This window comes from Bos indicus x Bos taurus, chromosome 3, assembly GCF_003369695.1.
Source record: "Bos indicus x Bos taurus breed Angus x Brahman F1 hybrid chromosome 3, Bos_hybrid_MaternalHap_v2.0, whole genome shotgun sequence".
Taxonomy (NCBI): Eukaryota; Metazoa; Chordata; class Mammalia; order Artiodactyla; family Bovidae; genus Bos; species Bos indicus x Bos taurus.
In genome coordinates, this window is record NC_040078.1 from 106,516,184 (window position 1) to 106,532,994 (window position 16,811).

General features: G+C 51.4%; 1 protein-coding gene across 1 annotated transcript; it reads left to right on the forward strand.

The window, feature by feature from the left end:
- Window positions 1-221: 221 nt before the first annotated feature.
- HPCAL4 (hippocalcin like 4) lies at window positions 222-12,260 on the forward strand. Its single transcript, XM_027537706.1, has 4 exons — window positions 222-412; window positions 6,265-6,434; window positions 6,579-6,794; window positions 8,119-12,260. Exons 1-4 carry the CDS (start codon window positions 253-255, stop codon window positions 8,314-8,316), a joined length of 744 nt encoding a protein of 247 aa, XP_027393507.1. The 5' UTR covers window positions 222-252; the 3' UTR covers window positions 8,317-12,260.
- Window positions 12,261-16,811: the final 4,551 nt, after the last annotated feature.

The window sequence follows — 16,811 nt, forward strand, 5'->3', positions numbered from 1 at the left end:
GCGAATCCACTTCAATCGTGGACACTTTTAACCTCAGACGATGGCCTGGGGTCTGAGTCTCGGGGCGGGATACAGGCGAAGGTACAGCCCTCCCCTTTTCATCGCGACTCTGGGAAGGTCAGGGAGGTCGGGCGAGGCGCGCTCCTGTAGCGGGGCCTCACTGGCCACCCGGTCCCCACCTGAAACCCCGCCTGCCACTCCGCCTCAGCCGACCCAATCAACGCCCAACATGCCCGGGGTGAGGCGGGGCTTATGCAAATCGTGTCGCCTCCGAGCGACAGAGTGATCCAAGAGCTGGGAGGCGGCTTCGGAGCGGACCTTGGAGAACCTGGAGGCCGGCCCGCGAGCCCGTCTCGGTCCCCGCGACCCGCGGAGGCTCAGAGTCATCCAGCGACCCGGCGAGCGGCCTCAGGTAACGCGGGTAGGGCCGGGCGGAGGCACGTATCCCCTCCCCCTCCACTCTCCATTCCCTCGTCTTCTGCTCCCTCGGATTCATCTCCCTGACCCCTGATTCCACCATAGGCGGCGGCTTATGGGGGTCCCGCCCCTGGCCAGGGGACCACCCACTCGAGTCCTGGCCCCGCAGGTCCCAGGGAAGCAGGCAAAGAAGCCTCCTTAACCCCAAAGCAACAACTGCTCTGGTCCCCAACACACACACACACACACACACACACACACACACACACACACACACACACACACACACCACACACACACACACACACACACCCCTGGGGGTGTGGTGGCTGATGCTAGAGGAACCCATCCCCCTCCCCCATGGGTAGTCAGCTCAGCCCCATGACCACCTCCCACCTCCACAGACAGCCCCTAGCCACACCACCCAGCCCCAGGAGCAGTTCACTGCACTTCACACCACAGTGTCCCTGTCCCGAAAGACAGCCTCCACCTCCACAGAGAGCCCACTCCCACTTCACACAGCTCCTCAGACCATCTCCACCTCCACTTCTCAAGCTGACAGAGCTCACAGCATACCTGGGGGCCACCCAGTTCTCCTCCTCATGACTCTCTCTCAGCAGGCCCCCCTCCCCATGGTCTCAGTGAGAGACAGAGGCCCATCTTCCGCCTCTTTCACCTGGCTTCAAGATAAACACTACCCCTCAGCAGACCACCCAGACCTGTCAGTCACTGCTGCCAAGGTCCCAGCCTCCTCCGTTCCCCTCACCCCTCACGGCCAAAGCACCAAGTTTTCTCATTCCACCTCTCAAATATCGTTCTAATTCATACCCTCTCTGGCCTTCTTGCACCCAGCCAGCCGCTCCCTCTCCCGTCTTCCTTCTGCTCAGTGGGGATCATGCCAAAGCTCCATGGACTGTTTGGCTCTTTCCCTAAGGCAGCCTGAGTCTGGAGGGCAGAAGAACTTGCCTTTGCTGTTTGACCAAGTCAAACTTCCCTCTCTGATCCTTCATGAGATAGCAGACAGAGGGTGGGTGGGCAGGACAGAGAGTGGATCTGATGAGACGATCTTGGATAACCTTCCAACTCTGACGCACTCTGATTCTATGGCTAATTATGAGAAAACAGGACCCTTTTTTTCTTTTCCTGAACCGTTAGGACATTTCAGAAAGGAGGTCTGAGGGGCTTTAGTCCTCACCAAAAGGACATTGCTTCTTACCCAGGCCTGGGTATGGGCCTCCCCCTTCCTACACACTCTCCAGGCTCAGGCTCCTCCTTAGCAATTAGGAGTCCCTTCTTGACCAAGAGCCCACATGACATGGGCAGCTCCAAGGTGGAGGTAATCAACAAGCCCACCTTTGGTTTATCATCCCCTGCCACTCACTAATAAGAAGGAGAAGACCTAGCTATTGCCGCCATGGCTGCTGCTTGGAGAAGAGCAAAGGGAGGAGAAGAAAAAAATCTCCTGACCAGGGAGCTATTGTCACCATGGCAACAGTCTCAGCACCAGCTCCTCTGAAGCTTGGTGAGGGTGTGGGATTATTGCCTCCCTCAGTTCCTCCCACCCTCTCTGCCACCTTCCCATTTGGAGCCCACAACTCTGAGTTCTGCCCTCTGAAAGAAACCTCTGAGCCCAGAGGCACAGTGTCTTCACGCATGGGGAAGAGCCAGCTTCTTCAGAGCTGGAGGCAGCCCTCAAGAGGAGCCTGCCTACGTTCAGCCAGGCCACAGCTCCAACAGAACATGCCCCCGCAGGTTCTGGCCTTCTTCCTGCTGATGGACTCCACTTGACCTTGGGTGAACTCTTCCTTTCCTCAGATCTAGGTTCTGTTGTCTCTAAGAGGGTGCAACGGCAGGAGAACACAGATAAACAGCCTGATGCTGTTCCAAGGAGAAAGAAGGGGGTTCTGCCCCTTGAGTAATCCACAAAGGGACATTCATTGAACATCTCTGGGTTCCAGAGTAGGTCTCTGCAGGGCACCTCTGTCCTGCCACAGAGGGCAGAGTGGGAACCTGTGTGGGCAGCTACAAGAGGGAAAATAGGAATAAGGGAAGATGACTTTTCTCACTGTCCGAGCTGCTCCCAAGCAGACAGGGTTAATATTGGGAGAGGATAAGCTCTTTACCATTGAGCAAAATGTCTGGAGAAATGTTTCTGGCCCAGACAAGAGAGTAATGCAAAACTCTTCCCCAAATCAGGCTCCATTCTGGAATTCTAGAACACCAGGTGAGAATCAGAGAGCTCTGGAGTCTACACACCTGTCAGGATCAATTCTGTGGCCTCACAGGGTCTACTCATGCCCAGAATGCCAAGTCCAGGCTGCTGACTGTCCGCTCTCCAGTCTGGGAGAGGCTGATCATAAGGAAGTGGGCTTTAGTCAGCCCTGAAGGCTGATTGTAGCTGCATCAGCCCAGAAGAGAAGGAAGGATTATGAACAACAATTGAAGTAGGTTCTGACTGAAGTATGTAGTTGTGAGGGGAGTAGTGGGAGGTAAGGGTAGACAGTTGACTCGAGACATGAGATTTTAGAGGGTTCTGGAGTTTAAGGGGACCCATGGGTAGAGCAACCCGTAGCCTACATTGTACCTCTGGGCAAAACTAGAGAAGACATTCTGTTGAACAGAGGAATCACAAGGAAAGCCCTCCTTCTGAGGCAGCTGAGTCCATAGGATGGCTTGGCAAACAGTGCCTCAGCTGGGTTTCAGCCCCTTTGGCTGTGCCCCTGACCCTGACTATGCAGTGGCGGGGGCGGGGAGGAGGGGCACGGGGAGAAGATGTGGTGTACATTCCAGGAGCACTTCAAAAGAAGGAACAATAGGCCTTAGTAGCAAGTGGGATCTAGGGAAAAGGAAGAGGGGAAACTAAATGTAACTATGATTGTATTCCCTCCCTGATCCCAGGGAGGGAAGGAAGGGTCATGGAGGGAGAAGGACCATCACAGGTTGAGGGTGAATCTGGCTGTAGGTGTGCTGAGTCAGAGGCCCTGGTGGTCCACCCCAAGGATGGATATTTCCTAGGTATCAGATAGTGTGACTTGGAGCCAGCAAAATGGTCCCATCTATGCCAAGAGGCAGAGCAGAGCCATAGTTTTCCTGGAAGGCAGGTAGGAGTCTGTAGTGGACAAGAGGTGATTCAGAGAGGGCAGTCCAGGCAGGTGGCATAGATTCAGCCTGGGTGTAACTTTGAGCCAATTTTCTCCTCCCTCTGGCTTCCAGTTTTTCACTAACATAAGGGGATGATCTTAAAGGGGATGATCTTAAAAGCTTTGGCCTGCTGACCTAAGAGTGGTAGAAGGAATGAAGAGAGATGAAGCCTCCTTCTTAGTCCCTGGTGGGCCAGGAATCAAATGGGGACTGAGAACAGGTATGGCCAGGAGACAGAAAATGGTGGGAAGGCAGCACAGAGCGGGGGAGAGAAAAGGGGCAGAAGGTAAGAGCCACATAGACTCCATCACACACACAAACACACACACACATACGTGTGTGTGTGTGCGTTCTGGCAGATTTGCAGTCTTATACACTGACGTGCTCCCACCCACTCCTACTGCTTACGCAGACACTTGGGTACGTCTCACAGGAGACAGAGGGAGAGGCTCTGCCTCCCCCACCAGACACCACTACCTCTGCATTCTCGAACTTTCTTGACGGTACCTGAGCCTTCAGTGTGCTTTGGAGGAGGGGGCAGCTGAGAATGGAGCCCGCCTCCTTCTGCCCATGTGTGTTTCAGTTGTGCTTTTGATTCCGGTCCCAGGACAGCTGTGTGGGACCCCCTGGTTCCAGGTTCCCGAAGATGGCATGCCTCCCCGTCCCTGGCTTTCCCTGGGAGCGTATAGGATTCATCATCCTCTGGGGGTGGGAGGCAGGCGAGGATGTTGCCGCCTCCACTGCTTCTTGATCTTCTTGATGGCCCTGTGGAGGGTCTGAGATCCAGAGGTATTCTATAACTCAGGAGTCCCCAACCTCTGGGATCTAACGCCTGATGGTCTGAGGTGGAGCTGATGTAATAATAATAGAAATGAAGTGCACAATAAATGCAATGCACTTGAATCATCCTGAAACCATCCCCCCACCCTGGTCTGTGGAAAAATTGTCTTCCATGGAACAGGTCCTAGGTGCCAAAAAGGCTGGAGATCATTGCTTGAAGTCATGAAGCGAGAGAGGGCATGGAACTGACCAAACTCAGACCTGGCTGTCTAGGGTACTCCCAGCAGTAAGGATTAGAAGCCACACAGGCATGCACTGGGCTGTGGAAGTGGAATTCCTTCTGCAAGCCTGCGGGTGTCCTTTTCCAGAGTGTCTTCATGACAGGCCACCCTGCAGCTGGGGTCTGGCACTCTTCCAAAGAGACTCAGAGTGGGTCAAATTCACCTCCCAGGTCATGTCCTGGGGAAGTCAGGCTCTAGCAGGACGTTCCCCCCATGGAGGTCTGACAAGAATGTCAACTCAGCCTTCAGGGCCTGCCAGGGGCCTCACTCCAGCCAGGCTTCCTGGGGAGGGTTTGTACCTCCCTCTGCAGGAACTTCCTCAGGCACAAGATACTTGAGGGGCTCATGGTCCCACTGGGACCTGATTCTTCACCCTCCCCAAACCTGCTTCTCAGAAATACCACCTCTATCCATTCAGCCCCGGTTCTGAGCATTGGCAGCAGTCCTCTGTCACTCTCAGCCCCACATCCATTCAGTCCCCAGGTCCTGCCAGTGCCTCCTCCTAGCATCTCTCAGTCCATCCACATCCCTCTACCACCCCACCCTATTGTCATCGCCTCCCACCTGAACTCTGCAGCAGAGCTACCCCTCCTCTCCCGACCCAGGTCATGTCGTACACTGTAGCCAGGGAAAAATCTGAAAAATGCATTCCTTCTCTGTGGGTTCCCAGCACCATATTGTAAACAATCTATAAGTATTTATGTAAACCACAGGAGCTTCTGTGCCCCACGCCAAACTCCCTGGCATGGATTTAAGGTGCTTTACAATCAGCCTCTTTGATCCAATTATGAGTTAGTGAAGTCTGGCTCATGTTGACTTTATCCCCATCATCAGCACAGGGCCTGGCACATGGTCAGCCTCAATAAATGCTCAGGGAATGAATGAACTAATGAAAAGGAGAAGACAGTCAGGGTCATCAGGGCTACCAGCTAGGATTTCTGTTGTACAAAGGAAGGAGGGAGAGAAGCTTCTTGCTCAGGTGCCCTGGAAAGTCTTGAGGAAGGACTTGGGAGACAGCGCCAGGGGAATACATGAGGAACCTGCCAGGTAGGAGAGGAGCTTGTAGTGGTGGGTAGAAGCTGAGTGCAGAGAGCTCTGAAGAGCAAGGAGAGGATTACGACTATTCTATGGGTGTAGGGAGCTATGGAAGGTGTAAAGAGGAGAGGAAAGAATGAAGACTGTGATTTGCAAACCGGTCAGTGAGAAAGAGGAGAGCTGAGCCCTGGGAGGCTAGAGACCCTGGTTGCCAGGGGAGGAAAACTGCTGTGAGGATAGGGGAGGGGCCTGCTTGGAGAGGAGGCCCTGTAATCGGGATGTAATAAGGGGAAAGCCCCCACTTTGTGTGCGGGGAAAGAGGGGAGCAGAGGAGAGGCAGGAGCTTCTATGGGAAGGAGTGTGGTGGAATGACAGAACCCATCTGTAGGAGGCGGGGGTGTCCACCGTGTAAGTGAGAAGAAGACCCCTCCCCCCCTACCCCCGGCTGTGGAAGGAGGGGGGGGGGTGGTCCTGGCTGTGGGAATGTGGAGTTGGTTAGAGGAAGGGGCTGTTGTGGAGAAAGGGAACCCCGTCCTAGAGAGACTTGGCGGAAGGCTGCAGAGGTGACGGCCTTGCCCTGGACCAAACTGAGGGAGCCCCTCTCCGCCAGGCCCTGCCATGGGGAAGACCAACAGCAAGCTGGCCCCAGAGGTGCTGGAAGACCTGGTTCAAAACACCGAGTTCAGTGAGCAGGAGCTGAAGCAGTGGTACAAGGGCTTCCTGAAGGACTGCCCCAGCGGCATCCTCAACCTGGAGGAGTTCCAGCAGCTCTACATCAAGGTAAGCGGAGCCCAGCACTCCGGGGGCGGGCCGGACGGGCGGGGGCGGAGCCAGGCAGCCATGGGGGCGGGGCCAGGCAGCCAGGGGGCGGGCCGCGAGCGCGGGGCTGTCGCTGGGCTCCAGCCCCTCGTGTCCTCGCCTCAGTTCTTCCCCTACGGCGACGCCTCCAAGTTCGCGCAGCACGCTTTCCGCACCTTCGACAAGAACGGCGATGGCACCATCGACTTCCGGGAGTTCATTTGCGCCCTTTCGGTCACCTCCCGCGGCAGCTTTGAGCAGAAACTCAACTGGGCCTTTGAAATGTACGACTTGGACGGTGACGGGCGCATCACGCGTCTCGAGATGCTGGAGATCATTGAGGTGGGTTGGGTATACACGCTTCCTGTCTTCGCTGCGAGGGCCGTTCTCCAGCCACCCTCCGCTCAGGCCTCGGGAGCCCACCACTCCCTCCTCCCTCTTCCCTCCTCCTAGGATCCAGCGGCTAGCCTTGGTTGGGTGTTCAGAATAGGATCGGTCTTGTGCTAAGTACTTTACCCAACAAGTCTAGGGGGTAGGTACTGTTAGAAACCCCATTTTACGGTTGAAGAAATGTATCAGGTGATGGTTCTTGATCCCAAATCTAAGGAGTCTGACTCCAGAGTCCCAAGATCTTAACTCAGTGTTCTTTCAACAAATATATATTCTTTCAACAAGAGTCCAAGTTCTTAACTCATTCTTTCAACAGAGACTGCCACAAGCCAGTCTCTGTTCAAAGTTCTTGCTTTCACAGGGCATTCCTTCTACCAAGAAAATTTAACAAAACAAAGCCTATGCTATGTCAGGCAGTAAGTATTACAAACAAGATACGCAAAGCAAAATAAGGGGAGAGGGCAATGAAGTAAAAGTGATTTTGTGTAAGGTGAGATTTGAGGAGTAACCTGGATAAAGTGAGGGAGCTAACTGCATAGGTGTCAGGGGGAGGAGTGTTCTGTGCATGGGGAAGAATAAATGCAAAGACCCCACTAGACTGTGTTTCCAGTGTTCAAGGAGTGGCTGGGAGCCCAGGGTGGTGGGAGAGAAGTGAGCAAGGGGAGAGTGGTAGGAAGAGGTCAGAGAGGTAGTCAGGAGGCCGTTTCTTAGCATCATCTGGGGTAGAGACTTGACTTTCTTCGAAGTGAGATGTGAAGCCCTTAAGGGCTCTCTCTATTCTCCATGTGGAGAACACACTGAGCAGGTGGGAGGGCAGCAAAAGTAGGGAGAGACCAGTTGCGAGGCTTCCAACAGCAGTCTGGTCACAGGGGGATGGAGGCGACAGCCACGGAGCAGTGGAATAGCAGGCGGTGGCTCGTTATTGGACCTATTCAGAATTAGGGCTGACAGAATTTGCTGTAAGATTAGACATGGGTGTGAGAAAAAGAGAGTCAAGAATGGTGTCGAGGCTTTTGGTCTGAACATCTAGAAGAATGAATTTGCTGTTCACTGAGACAGGGCCCTCTGGGGCAGAAGCAGGTTGGAGGTGAAGAGTTGGGTAGTAGACATGTTTGGTGTGAGATGCTGATTAAATAGCCAGTCTTAGTGACTATACATCACCTTCCAGTATCCTCACACGGCCCCTTGTTCTCCATGCCACCCCTGGGTCCCTTCGTACATCTCCCATCTCCTGTCCCCGTTGTGAGTGTTCACATCCCCCTTCTTGCCCCACCAGGCTATTTACAAGATGGTGGGCACTGTGATCATGATGCGCATGAACCAGGATGGGCTCACGCCCCAGCAGCGTGTGGACAAGATCTTCAAGAAGATGGATCAAGATAAGGACGACCAGATTACACTGGAGGAGTTCAAGGAGGCGGCCAAGAGCGACCCGTCTATTGTGCTGCTGCTGCAGTGTGATATGCAGAAGTAGAGGCTGGTGAGGGGCAGGGCCTCTGGCCAGGAGGGGCGTGGCCACCTCCCAACCCAGTGACCTCTCTGGCTGGCCCTTCCTTAGGGGGAGGGGGACTCCAGCCTCACTCTCTGGCCCACCCACCCCTCTGCCCAAGCCCTTGCTCTCCTCAGTCAAGATCTTTAAGGGACCACCTCACCCTGGAATAGAGAAGATCCTCAGGTATTTAATGGCCTAGCCCCAGCCCCAGTCTTGGCCCAGAACCAACATCTGCTGGGCATAGGGGAACTGGTTTTTGCCCCAAGGTTCAGGGTAAAGGCAGGGGGGCTGGGTTCTGCTTTGAAATTCTGTTCTTCTGGGATTGTGCTTTATAGGATGTGGTCCTACAGACCCCAGTTAAAGGGCCAGATTGGGTCTGTCCTTCACTGAGGACCCAGAACCCTTAAGGGTGGTCTGTGCCCTGTCCCACAACTCTACCTGGCCCCTCCGGCCCCAGCCTTTGGAGTGTTCACTCAGTCCTTTCTTCAACTAATGTTTATTGAGCACCTATTCAAGGCCAGGCACCGCTAGGTGCTAAGGCTATGGTAGTTTACAAGACACATTCTGGCCCTCTGGCAGCTCATAGGGTAGTGGTCAGGGACTCAGACGGACATTGAACTCAGGTGAGGAGAGGGTACAGCTGGTTAGTTTGAGAGGAACAGTTAAATCTTTCTGCTCAGCTCCACACAGAGCTGCAGAAGGATGAAAGGGAAAGTATTTGGAAATCTAGGAACCACATCAGTGGGGATTTTAAGAAAAATTGAAATTGATGTAATACTTATTTTTTAATACCCTTTAAAAGAGCTAAACTCATTTTATTAGTTGAGGATGTTAAAACATACTTTATATTACTTGGTTTCTTGTAAAATGATTAAATGAATATAGAAAGTGCTAATTTTCAGGGGGTAAAAAAGAGCTGAGAGAAAAAGAGGAAAATATCACCCAGCTTACCAGATGACACATTTTCTTATCAGGCTACATCCTGAACTGTCACTGTCAGCAGCTTCTGCTGCTTCCTTTTAAATGGTCTTTTTTTCAATTCAGTGAGCAACCCTCTACTGTGCACTTAATGCTGGTTAGGTGCTGACTTCAGTAACAGAGAACACAAGGCTTGCCAAGAGTGAGACAGAAGTAGTTCCCACATCTGGATTTGGTCTAGTTTAAGGATGGGCTTTGTTCTTTCACTGCTCCAGAAGCAGAAGGAGCTAGAAGAAGAGGACCAGCCGGCCACTGTTTAGGCTGCCAGGCTGCATTTATGGATTAAATGCCTAAAAGCATGCCGGGCATGCTCCACTTGAAAGGCTTTTTCTAACTCCCAATCCTGAATCTGCCAGGTAATTTGTCATCTTCCAAGTACACTGGCTTTGCTTTTCAGTGTCTGCTTTCCAATTCTGGATCAGTGAGCTCTACAGCTGCATGCTTTGACTGCCGGAAAATTAATCTTGCTTCTTCATCAAGTCTTTCACTTTACTTTCTCCTGTACTTATAATCAGAAGTTAGCTTTGATGTGCAGTGACAGTGGATTTCCTCTTGAACTGCTGGTGAAAACAGTCTAGTTCACAGGTGCTGTCAACCCAGTGTGGGAGCAGGGAATGATTGCTGGGTTGGGGAGTACAAGAGTATATCTTCAGGAAAGGGATGCGGCATACCTCTTACTTCTGAGTCCTCCCTCTCTGCAAATGGAGACTCGGGGAAGCTGACTTTTTCCCTCAAACTCTCCTAGACCTTCCTTCTTGCTGCCCTTGGAGATGGCAAGTCCACTGAGTTGTCACCCTCTTTTCATCCTTCTGCCTATGACCAGCCACATGGTCAGGCTGGGGAATTCACATCCTTGGGCAGTAACCAGCAAGTTTTTATCCAGTAATGCCTCAAGGGATGTTCTATTACTCTCAGGAGCTGGCTGTTAAGTCTGTTTTATGCTGCCAGTCAGCACCAGAGATACATAGGACTCTACAGCCCAGCTCAGCTTTGACTTTCAGTGGGAGACTTTTTACAAAGTGGGGTTCCTATCCCCCAAATGTTGACTCTAACCTAATTCACAATCACACAGAACTTCATGCTTTAGATCTTGCCATTGACCCCCATCTCATTCTATCCTCACAGCCTAGGGAAATAGGATTCTTCATTCCATGTCTCCACGCTAGGAAACTGAGGCACAGAGTGGAGTTCCTAGCGCATGAGCACAGCCAGGAGGTGGCACAGTGCCCAGACTTGAGCCCGGGGCTCTATGAGGATCTCTTCCCTGCTCGTTCCTCTGACTCTGAGTGGTACAGAGGTTGACCGTAAAGAAAGCTAAGTTGGTTTTGATCCTTTACAAGCGTCCTTCTAAGAAGTATCTGAGGCTCTGGTCTTCCAAAAAGAAATAGGAGCTTGATTGAAGCCCCCACGTTTTCAAACATCTTATTTTCTATTTCTGGGCAGCTCTGCTAACAGGTCAGTGCTGTCTTAGGAGGCATCTGACTCAACCTTGGAAGCATCTTGCAGTGTCTTTACTATTTTCCTCCCTAAGGGAACTTTTTTTTCCCTCTCTCTTTCTTTCTTTCTAACTGGCGGGAAAATCCTACTCATGAAAGCATGATCACTCCAAGCTTCTGGACACATACCATGGGTGATACTTGCTGTTCAGGTCAAAGGTTCTCAGCCATCCCAGCAGGGTGAACACATAATGTCAGGCTGGGAACTGAGACCCCCATCTTGCTCATGGGAGGAGCCACAGGCAGGCCAGGCTTTGCTCCCACATGCTCCTGGATGTCCTAGGGACTGTGTGCTTGGGAATTCCTGTGGTAGAGCACCAGCCCTGCCTTGAGAAGAGAGGCAGTCCTCCTATCCCTGCCCCAGCAAAGAAGGGCTTGCCACAGAGTTAGCAGAGTATGAAGTATGACTTGCATAGACACGAAAACATATGGACAGTTAAAATGTTGATATAGCCAAACTCTCCCTTGAAGTTCTGTATCTTTTTGCAGCAGCTCTGTGAATTGCAAGGTCCCCAATCTGCCTTCTAACTGTATTTTGCCCTCATTCATCCTTTTGGGCTAACTGATGAGCCCTTTGTTTCTTCTCTCTGAAAATCATCACTGGGACTTCATGGCGATCCAGTGCTTACGATTCCACGCTCTGACTGCCAAGGATCCGAGTTCAATCCCTGGTTGGGGAACTAAAATCCCACAAACCAAGTGACTCAGCCAATATATATATATATATATATATATATATCATTATGAAGGGGAACTTCAGATGTCCACTCTAGTCTTTTGAGTTGTAGTCAAGATTATATGACTTACCTTTAAATCAAAAGTTAAGAAAAAGGAAGCCCATAAGCAAAGGCACTGAAGTGTTTCCTGACAATAGCACAGTCCCTCGAGGAAGAAATTCATCCTACAGCAGATCAAGAGAGGAGGAGAGGGGAGAAAAAGGAAAGAGAGAAGAGGCTGGGCAGGGGAGTAAGCTGACCCTGTAAATACTTTTACACAAAAATTTACTAAAACAACAAGTATTTCCTGAAGATCCACCCTGGGTGAGGCTTTGTGCTGACTTTGGAGATCACTGTGGGGGCAAGAATACATTGCTTACATATTTTATTCATCAGTTTTGAAAAAATGTCATTCGAAGCTGCAATTGAAAAGTCTCAGAAAAATGTGGAATTTTCTTTCCAAAACTTTCAGGGTTTTCTTTTACTTTTTCCAGAGGGTGGAACAGGACTGGGCCTCCCAGGGCATCTGGCCCTGCTTGCTTTGGTGGAGGCCTGGAGAAGTAGGGGGCGCTGGGTGGCAGAAGGGGGGCCTCCCAACCCATTCTCCAGCGTGGCCCCCTCTCTCCTGATGTGCTCCTCCTGGTTGTGCCTGCAGTGACTGTCCTCACTGTTCAACCCTGTGCTGTGTCGTGTATTTTTTTTTTTCACTGACATTGAATAAAAAGTGTGACCGTGCTGGGGGCCTCTTCTCTTCCTCCATTGGAGACAGGGCTGGGGTGAGGAGAAAAAGGGGAGAAGAGACCTGAGGGAGCTCACACAATGGGGGAACCTCGACATCCTCCTTGGGGCAGAGGTCCTTGTTCCAAGTTACAGGGGACAGAGACCCACTCAAGCTAGTTCACAGCAAGGGGTGAGCAGATTACAAGGGACCCTAAAGATGGAAATTCAAGAATGACTGGGCCTCAAGAGAACAGGCACTGTCAGTGGGACCTCTGCCCTCTCATCTCTGGGCCTTGAGGGTTCTCATCCCTTTGGCAATGTTCGCGTCTATACTCTTTTCTTTAGTTTCTCTTAAGACCCCTTTGGTTTCCCTGCACAAAGTGGCTGCTTCTTCAGCTCTGTATCCAGACTCACCAGTGACTAACAGCTCCCTTCCGTGTCTCTTAATTCAGTTTTCAAGCAAGGGAATCTGATTGGTTCAGCTTAGATTTTCCTGGGAGCCCTTGGTCCATTCATCGGCGCCAGACCAGATGCTGATTTGGGGGGCCTGGGGGCAGGAGTACTGTCCCCAAAAGGGAGCTAGTGGCGGCAGACCTTGGACTCAGTTTCTCCCTCTGTCCAATGGAAGACGTGGTTAGAGCCCACATGAGTTAGTGGGCAGAGGGCAGCGGGGACAAAGGCCAAGAGTCGGGATTACAATTAGTCCACCTGGTGCTCTTTGCACATGTTAGGAAAAGGTGCCCCTTTGAATGTAGCAATCCCATAAGCAAGCAGCTAGGCCAGTAGATGGCACATTTGAGCTAATGAGAACGATCTACCCCTTTCTGAACAGTCAGCCTGTCATGCCCCAGTTCACAGCTTGGCAAGGGGCACACAGCCTGGATCTCAGCCCCTGCTTGCCCCCCTGGTCAGGGGTGTTGTGCAGACACTGTTCCACCATCTACAGGAGCCCAGAGCCCTGAGACCCGCTTACGCTGACCCAAAGGTGGTGGGGTGGGGATGGGAGTTGGTGGCAAAGTGTTTTTCTCAGAACATGCCCCCCTCAATAGCCAGAGAAGCACTGTTCTCTGCAGGGAGTGGGGGCCAGTGAGGGGGGAGCGGTCAGCTGCAGGTGTCTGCTTCCTCCTGAAACGCTCAATTACTTTCACAAGGGTTTTCTCAAGGACGCTTGGAGGGGGCCAGCTCCCTTGACAGGAAGCAATTAGGACAGAGGAGGGAGGCTGACCTGGCCTCAGGGCAACAGAACCTAAGGAGGTGACTCAGAGGCCTGAGAACTGGGGGGGCTGCTGTTTCCAGCTGAAGCCACACTGGAGGGAGGGAGAGCCTTGTTCCTGCCTAGTTTGAGGGCGCAGGTCAGTCCACCTCCTGCTTTCACATTTGCCTTCTGCGCCATCTGGCCCTGAGGATCCAGAATGTTCCTCCTAAAGCGTGGATGTTACCACGTCAGCTCTCCAAGCCCTGCTTCTTCCTCCAGTATAATAAGCTTCTTCAAAGTCCCTCTCCACCCTGTCACCTGCTGACCTCAGAAACCAGCTCTGCCCCCTACCATCCCTCCTGCACATGGATCACTGTGAATTGCCCTCCATTTCCCTAAGGGATCTCTTAGGCTTCTGTGCTTCTGCGCAAGCCACTGCCCCTCCCTGGGCCAGCCATGCCCCCATCTCAGTGATCTCCTCTGTGAAGCCCTCCCAGATCTCAAGCAACTGGCCCCTCGCGTCCACACAGTCCATCATAGTCACCAAACAGCTTCCCATGCGATTCCCTGCCAGCTGAGCTGAATGCACACTTACGTCTCTGTTTTAAAAAAAATTTTAAAGGAAATGAAGGCTCAGAGAATGAATGGTAAGGCCAGGACTTGAACTCAGATATCTTAACCTCAAGGCCACTATTTATCATGCATTCTCATCCGTGGGGAGTGAATCCAAATCTGAATGTGAAAACAGAGGTAACAGACCTCAAGTTCTGTGCTTCAGAGGAGGGAGAGTCTTCCCTGGCAGGCCAGGGGGTAGAGGAGGGGTAGGGGAGGAGGACAGGTGAAGGATGAAGCTCCTGTTCATCAAGAGAGCAGGAGGTGGTGTCCACCCCTGGTCTTGCTAAAGACCAGCCCACAGGGGAGCAGTTCAGGTAGAATCCTGAGTCCTCCCTAGATGGGCTTTTCCTGTGCTTTCACCTGCCACAGGGAAAGATGGATTCTCAGCTCATATTGTCCCAAATTAATAACCCTGGAGAAGACAGAGGCAAACCTCCCAGCACCTGTATATAAGAGTATAGGAGAGTGAGTGATGCAGCTGAGGTCATGTGCCCATCCTGGCTCAATCACTGTGTCCAGGGAAATAGGGTTCTCCCATTGGGCAGGTCTATGTCACATGCCTATTCCTGTGACCAGGGAGGCAGGGCCTGTTACTAGAAGAAGAGAGTGGGAAAGGATGCTAGTCAGCAAATCCAATAGCCACCAACTTCTGAGGAACATTTGTAGAAGTGATGTGGAGAATCTCATGGAAATTTAGAGGTGGGGACTATAGCCAGGCTTCAAGCTAGGACTTGGGAAACTGTCAGGACCAGAAGTAGCTCCCTCTCAGGGCAGCATGGTTTCTCTTTCATGGAGTCTCTGCTGCCTTCTGCTCATTGCTTCCATCTTTATATCCTGGTGGGCTCAATCTGCTCACAGAGTTTTTGCCTCCTCTCCGCTTTATGTTGCACATAACTACAGCTTGCTAAGGCCCATCTAGGTCTCTTAGAAGCCAACTATATTTTGTAGTATTCTTAGCTTCTTTTCCTATGGTTGACTAGCCAGCCTCTGTTTCCCAGTTCCCAGTTCCCGAGGAAGAGAAATCTGATTGGCCCAGATCTTTCCTTTCAACTCAGGCTACACAGGTCAAAGGTCACTAGACAGCAAGGGGATGGTTCACCTTTGCATCAGGTACTCACTGCCAGCCAAATAACGACTATACATTCTCCTCCTCCATGAGGCACCTGAGAATAATGGAAACCCTTCCTAGAATTTCATTATTTATTGTTGTGTAGCAAGACACCTCAAAACTTAATGCCGGAAACAACAAAAATGTATCATTTTTCATGATTCTGTGTGTTGGCTGGGCTCACCTGGGAGATTTTGTTGCTTCACACGCTGTTGGCTGGGGTTACTCATCCCACAGCACCCCACTAAGAGATGGGCTGCGACTGAAACCGTTAAGATGGTCTCATTCATATGTCTGCAGCTGAAAGCTGCCTGAGAAATCATTGGCTTCTGATCCTCCAGGGCCTCACTGCTTCTGCATGTGAACTTTCCAGATTTCTTTACACTGTAACTGGCTGCCAAAAGGGCATAAAAAAGATCTGCAAGGCCTCTTAAAGCTTAAGCTTGGAAACCGCACATCACTTCTACAGCACTCTATCAGTCAAAGCAAGACACTGGGTCGACTCAGATTCAGTGCCACCACTGGAAGGGAGGAATATTCAAGTCACACTGCCAAGGGGCAAGCAGGATGGGAGAGAGTTTGGGGCCGTTTATGGAAACAATCTACCATGAGTGGAGAAAGACAACTCTAAACATACTTCCCTCAATCTTAAAATGTCTTGTTATGATTACAGTAAGTCCCCTACATACAAACCTTCAAGTTACGAACACAGATGTGAATGTACAATCACCTGGCCAATCGTGTCAGTTCATGTGTCTGGTGTATATTGTCACATGGGTGCCTCCTGTACAAGTGGTTGTGCTTTTGTGTATTTTATAGCACTGTATAGAGCACAATAGTACAGTATCTATTTCAAGCCCAGAATGGCCAGAAGCAAGCATAAAAACAGTGGTGATGTAGCTGGTACTGCTGTACTTTTCAAAGTACTCTACTGTAAGATTAAAAATATTTCTTTCATTTTTTGTGTTTGTTTTATATGTATTATTTATGTGAAATATATTATAAACATAGTACAATGCTATATAGCCGACTGTGTTAGTTGGGTACCTAGGCTAACTTTGTTGGACTTACAAACAGATTGAACTTACAAATGTATTCTTGGAACGGAATTCGTTTGTATGCAGGGGACTTACTGTATTTCTCCCTTCCTCCCATGCAGTTTGGTTGGTTCCTCCCAGGTCATGATGGAGAGTGGGCAGACCCCTGCATTCTGTACCCCATCCCAGTCATACTTCCTCCAAGCTCAGCCGGTATTTTTCTCCTGCTGCCCCCATCCACCTTTGCACTCTTTTAGACACACACAGAGATGTCCCTTGATCGCTTCCTAACCCGTGCCTTGGAATGAGTGGCATCAGTGTCTACACCTCGGGCTCTGCATCAAGGAGGACAATGCTCTAGAACTCCAGGACGGTGGTCCAAGACTCCTGGTTTCCTAGGCTTTTCTATCCTCCTTCCATCTAACCACTTTAAGGCCTGTAACTAACCAAGCTCAGCCGGTGGGACCTGGGAGGGTGCGCCCCCTGCTGGCCATCGATGTCTGGTCTGGGTTCCTAGCCCCGCCAAGGGGAGCCTGGTGTTGCCACCGACTTCAAGGGTCCCTCCGCCTTGTTGGGGAGGAGCTGACGGGCTGGGCCCTCCAATGTGGCTCC

Excerpts from the sequence above, each read along its gene's own strand:
- HPCAL4 (XM_027537706.1), top strand. The coding sequence starts at position 253 with ATGCAAATCGTGTCGCCTCCGAGCGACAGAGTGATCCAAGAGCTGGGA. Across the intron at positions 413-6,264 it reads GACCCGGCGAGCGGCCTCAG|GCCCTGCCATGGGGAAGACC; the intron begins GTAACGCGGGTA and ends CCTCTCCGCCAG. Across the intron at positions 6,435-6,578 it reads TCCAGCAGCTCTACATCAAG|TTCTTCCCCTACGGCGACGC; the intron begins GTAAGCGGAGCC and ends TCCTCGCCTCAG.